Raw genomic sequence first — 5,063 nt, 5'->3', positions numbered from 1 at the left:
TTGCAGGCTGATTTCCATGTAAGGTGGAAGACACAGTGATAGAGAAAAGGGATGGAGTAGGAAGTAAGTCCTGGAATTTCTGCTGCAGAGGACTACTGGATCTGTCCTCTTCAGCCGGATGCACTAATGATATAACAGTAATCCCACTGCTTTGCATTCACGGAATTCTTTACTTCTGAAGCGCCTCCATACGCCATCTCTCACAGAGGTGAGGAGCTGACCAAGGTCTGGAGCTCTGACTCTATGCGCTCCTTCCCTCACCCTACAGTGACCCCATGATGTCACTGATGGAGGTGAAATCCCTGGGTTCCCAGGCCAGGCATCTGTTGCTGTGTCACCAGAATGAACCCTGCCTGCTGCCAGCAGACATCTCCGGCTCTGGCATCTTTCAGCTCAAGCTGCAAGGCTTACTGTGACCTCTGGAATCTGCGCTCAGAATTCTCCCAGGAACAAACAGCTGAAGTATCAGAATGCCAGTTTTCACGATGCAAACGGATGCAAAAATGGCTCTTGCCAGCCTATCTGGGCCCCAGAAAGCCAGGAATGCTGGGGTGCCACCCCAGCTTGCAGTGTGCCCACTTAGCTAAGTGAAAGAGCCTGGCAAGGGACACGGCGGGGAGAAGCCCTAGACCTGATTAAATGGGATTGGACCTGCCATTTAGCCTCAGGGACACTTTGGAGACTTCTGTGTGTACTGTGGACAGGGGTAGATGCTCCAACTCCTCCAGGGGGGCACTCTGCTGGCAAGTCAGCACCAGGGCCTTGATCTCCTTCTTGAAGTTGGTGTTGAGAAAGCCGTAGATGAATGGGTTGACACAGGTGGAGGCCATGGCAAGCAAGTGGCACACCAAGAAGATGAGGTTCCCATGGCAGATGGGGATGGCCTCATGGTGCCAGTCCTCCAGGCTGTTGAACACATGCAGAGGCAGCCAGAGCACAGCGAAGGCCACCACCATCGCCACCAGCACCACATTGACCTGCTTCATCTGCCCAGCTCGCAAGCTGTAGGTGCCCTTGTGGAACACACGCCCCTGCCTCTGCAGGCGCCGGTAGATGCGTGCATAACAGACCAGGATGAAACCCAGTGGGAGGCAGTACTGGAAGAGGAAGAGGAAGGTGGTATAGATGGTGCGGTGGTGAGCTAGTGGCCAGGACTCAGTACAGACCACCTTATCCGCCAGGAACTCCAGAGCCTTGGAGTGGTTCTTGTGGAAGACATTCTCCAGGATGCTATTGGCCAGGAAGGGCAGGGAGAGGACACAGGCAATGACCCAGATAAGCACTATCCCCAGGTAAGCCTGAGAGATGCTGGGCTTCCAGCCTGTTGGGTTGATGATGAGCTGATGCCTCTCCAGAGCCACAAGGACGAGCGAGAGGATGGAGACCGTCACCGACATGCACTGGATGAAGGCTGACATCTTGCAGAGGGTCTCTCCGAAGATCCAGTAATCCATGATGGTATAGATGGCAGTCAGCGGCTGGCAGAGGAGGCACATGAGGAAGTCAGAGAAGGCCAGGTTGGTGATAAGCAGGTTGGTCACGTTGGTTTTCTCCTTCTGCCTCACAGTCACACACATCAGGCAGAGGTTACCCAGGACCCCCACGACAGTCTCAATGCTGAAGGAAGTGACGATGAAGAACATCATGTCCACAGAATCCTGGCAATGGTCAGAGAAGTTGTATGGGATGCCCAGGGGCTTGCTTCTGTTTTCACCCTGTGGGGATTTTGGCAGCTGCAAGGCCAGGAGGTGAGAGGTGTTCATGGTGGATGTGAAAAGATTCCAGGACACTCAAACTAAGTGATACACTTCAGGGATGATGCCTGCAAGGCAAACAGACAAACAATACTCAGGGATCAAGCCCAGGGTAGAATCCAGGGAGGAGGAGGGCCAGGTAGAAAGGCTCTCAGCTGCTTCCAACCCAAGGCTGGTACCTGGAGGGGCTATTACCTAAGGCTCATGGTAAGACACTGGCATCCAATGATTGCTACCCTGTTAGAAGCACTTGTTGCATGCTGGCTACTGTGCTCAGCGCTTTCGTCTATTAGCTAGTTTATTCCTAGTTTATCAACCCATTTCATAGATGAGGAATCTAAGACCCTGAGATGGAAAGCAACTTGCCCATAGTCACACAGTTAATCAGTAACAGGGCCCCGTTACAAAATGCCAGAACTTGTTCTACCAATTCCCTCTGGCCTCAGGATTTGAGGCTGTTCTGATGATGAAGAAGTTGGAGTGCTGTATGCAGAGTTTAGTGACAGAATTGTTCAGGGAGGATGGGTAGAATGCCCCTTGTCACATTTTATCTGAACGGAGACAGCAATAAATGCCACTCTGCACACGATTGCTTGTGTCCTTCCACGGCACCCCATTCCCTTCAAGATAGAGCTAAAGCCTCAGGGATCCACACTCAGTGCACCCTCCTGGTCTCAGCCCCTCCCTGCCCTGCCAGCCTTGTTTTCTAAGCGATACCTGGCAAAGTTGAAGACTGCCCAGTATGAAAAGCCTGGCTCATCAGCACACCAGCTTCCTCCTACCACCCACTATGTGCACACACATACCTGGCCAAAGTCACAGGTGCCCAGTGTCCTCCCCAGAACCCACTCCATGACTATGTTCAAGTCACCTGATGCAGTGTGCAGCTCACAAGCACACCAGACTGTTCCACATCTCTATGCCCTGGTACAGACTGTCCCTTCCCCAAGACCTCCTCAGCACAACGGACCCCCTGCCAAGACTGGGTTGGAATTTAGACTCCAGAGCTCCCCCGTGGTAGTGCCAATGATGGATGTTTTGCATGGGAAGCACCATACCACTACATACATCATTGTGACTCACCTCTCAGATTCTCTAGTCATTATTAATCCCACAGTTCTCAACCTTCAGTAAACATCAGAATCATTCCAGAAGCATGTTGAAAGTGCAGATCCCAGGGCCATTCCACCAGGAGATGTAGTTAAGTGAGTCCAGGATGGGGGCCAGGAATCTGTATTTAACAAGTAGACTATGTGATTCTGACACACATGGCCCTTGGACCCCATCTTGTAAAACACTATTTATAGCAGAAAACCCTATTTGAGATATTCTTTAAGTCTCATATAATGGCCATATGTATTTTTGAACATACATATTTTTTTCATGATCAATTGGTACGTTAAGGCAGTTTTTGCAGAGTACAAGGCCAAAAATCAACCAGAGTTCAGTAAATTCTGTTTGTCGGCTGTCATGAATGTCACTCACTGTGCATTTGATCTACTTATAATGATGAGTCTCTGAGGTCCGGAGTTCAACACCTGCCTTGCCAACATGGTGAAACCCCGTCTCCACTGAAAATACTAAAATTAGCCAAGTGTGGTGGCACAAGCCTGTAGTCCTAGCTACATGGGAGGCTGAAGCAGGAGAATCACTCGAACCTGGGAGGCAGAGGTTGCAGTCAGCAGAGAGTGCACTACTGTACTCCAGCCTGGGCAACAGAGTAAGACTCTGTCTCAAAAAAAAAAAAAAAGATGAGTCTCATTTGGTCATTTAAAAGATCAAGCTGTGAATTTACCTGATAGTTTACAGTCTGGTTATTTAGGAACCAGATCTCGAAGGCAGGAAGATTTCTCCGGCACTATGGTCTTCTGGCAAAAAGGGCCATTTGGGGCTGAACATGACAAAATAAACTATTCTAGAGGCAAACACAAGGCCCAATATAAGATAAAGAGCAGCCCCAGCTGCATGAACCTGTGGCAGAGGCACTGCACTCAGAAGCAGCAAATGGGCCAGAACCCAAGGCTCTGGGTGACCATCAGCAGGGCTCAGCCAGGAGTGTGGAGAAACACCATTCATCCTGAACTGACCACCTACAGCAGGATCAGAGTGGAAGGACTGGGCTAAGAGGGCTCCAGAAAATGCTCACTGCTTCATTCACCCACTCAATAAGTATGTGTCAATTCCTGGGCTAGAAACAAGGGCTGCAAAGATGACTTATACAGCCATGGCCCTCCCAGAACAGAGGGTCTGACCAGCACAAATGCAGATAGAACTCACTGCCATTGCCAACACCAATATGAAAGAGAGGCCTGTGAGTTGAGAGATCAGAGAAGGAGCAGGGAGATGGGAGAAGAGGTGGCAATGGTACAGGGCTCGATGGCTGAAGAGGAGTCAACCAGCCAAAGGGACAGGGAGAGGAGGGAACTCAAGGTGCAAGGAACGGCATGTGCAAAGGCACAGAGGCAGGAAGGAGCAGAGCCTGCTGGGAAAAGTAACCAGAATAACAGGCTCCAGGGTGGCAGATGATGAAGCTGGAGTGGTGGGCCAGACCAGCAAGGCCAGGTCCATTCCAGTAAGATCACTTGGATATAGAAAATGGATTGGAGGAGAGGGCCAAGACAGGAGGAGGAGGAACACTGAAAAGGTGGTGTTAGGCATCTGCCTGGTGCTGCTGGGCTTAGGGTACGCTGACCAGTGAGGACCAGGGAACCTCAAGTCCCTCAGGCACACCCAAGGGGGTGGCGAGTGTAGGAGGTCAGTAAAATGGTGTCTCTACATTTGTCCCCAGGCAGCTCTCCAGATCAAAAACTAGAACCAGCTGCAAGCCCCAGCAGGGACCCCCTGCAGCCTGCCTTCCCAGTCAATCAGAGGAAAACTAATGAATCATACACACAATGCTAATCTCCCAGTGGGGTTAGAGTAGGGAAGGCCCTTTGCTTTGTCTCCTGAAATCTCAGCAAAAGCTACTATATCCTAACACCGATAGCGCCCAGACACCTCAGATGCACCCCTTACCTCCTCGGCTCACAGCTTACAGGGTGAGGATGTGACAGCCCATGTCTCAGGTGAGGAGACTGAGGTCCACAGTGGGGGCAGGATGCTCCCCAGATCCAGTGTGACGCTCTGCGCCCTAGGCCAAGGGCAGGCAGGGCGCCCGGCTTCCCGGAGAGTTCATATGGGGGCTTCCTCGGCCCCGCCCCCGGCTGCACTCCTGCGCCCAGGAGGCATTAGGCGCGGCGCAGAGCCGCGCCTGCTTCGCCTGCTCCTGCTGTGCCGATGCTGCCTGCCTGAGGAGCGGAGCGGCTGCCA

General features: G+C 51.8%; 1 protein-coding gene across 2 annotated transcripts; it reads right to left on the bottom strand.

Annotated features, from left to right (window-relative positions):
* Nucleotides 1-226: 226 nt before the first annotated feature.
* Nucleotides 227-4,973, bottom strand: NPY4R (neuropeptide Y receptor Y4). 2 transcript variants are annotated; one of them, XM_011961726.1, is made up of 3 exons: nucleotides 4,770-4,973; nucleotides 2,838-2,985; nucleotides 227-1,822 (listed from the first exon to the last, which is right to left on the bottom strand). In XM_011961726.1, exon 3 carries the CDS (start codon nucleotides 1,761-1,763, stop codon nucleotides 636-638), a length of 1,128 nt encoding a protein of 375 aa, XP_011817116.1. In that variant the 5' UTR covers nucleotides 1,764-1,822; nucleotides 2,838-2,985; nucleotides 4,770-4,973; the 3' UTR covers nucleotides 227-635. The 2 variants fall into 2 exon arrangements, with proteins under 2 accessions (XP_011817116.1, XP_011817117.1); XM_011961727.1 differs by lacking the exon at nucleotides 2,838-2,985.
* Between the last annotated feature and the right edge of the window lie 90 nt (nucleotides 4,974-5,063).

The sequence above is a fragment of the Colobus angolensis genome, unplaced genomic scaffold, assembly GCF_000951035.1.
Source record: "Colobus angolensis palliatus isolate OR3802 unplaced genomic scaffold, Cang.pa_1.0 Scaffold567, whole genome shotgun sequence".
Lineage (NCBI taxonomy): Eukaryota > Metazoa > Chordata > Mammalia > Primates > Cercopithecidae > Colobus > Colobus angolensis.
This window is presented reverse-complemented; position numbering and strand designations above follow the sequence as displayed.

Bases quoted from the DNA above. Each gene is read 5' to 3' on its own strand.
- NPY4R (XM_011961726.1), bottom strand. From the start codon at position 1,763: ATGAACACCTCTCACCTCCTGGCCTTGCAGCTGCCAAAATCCCCACAG.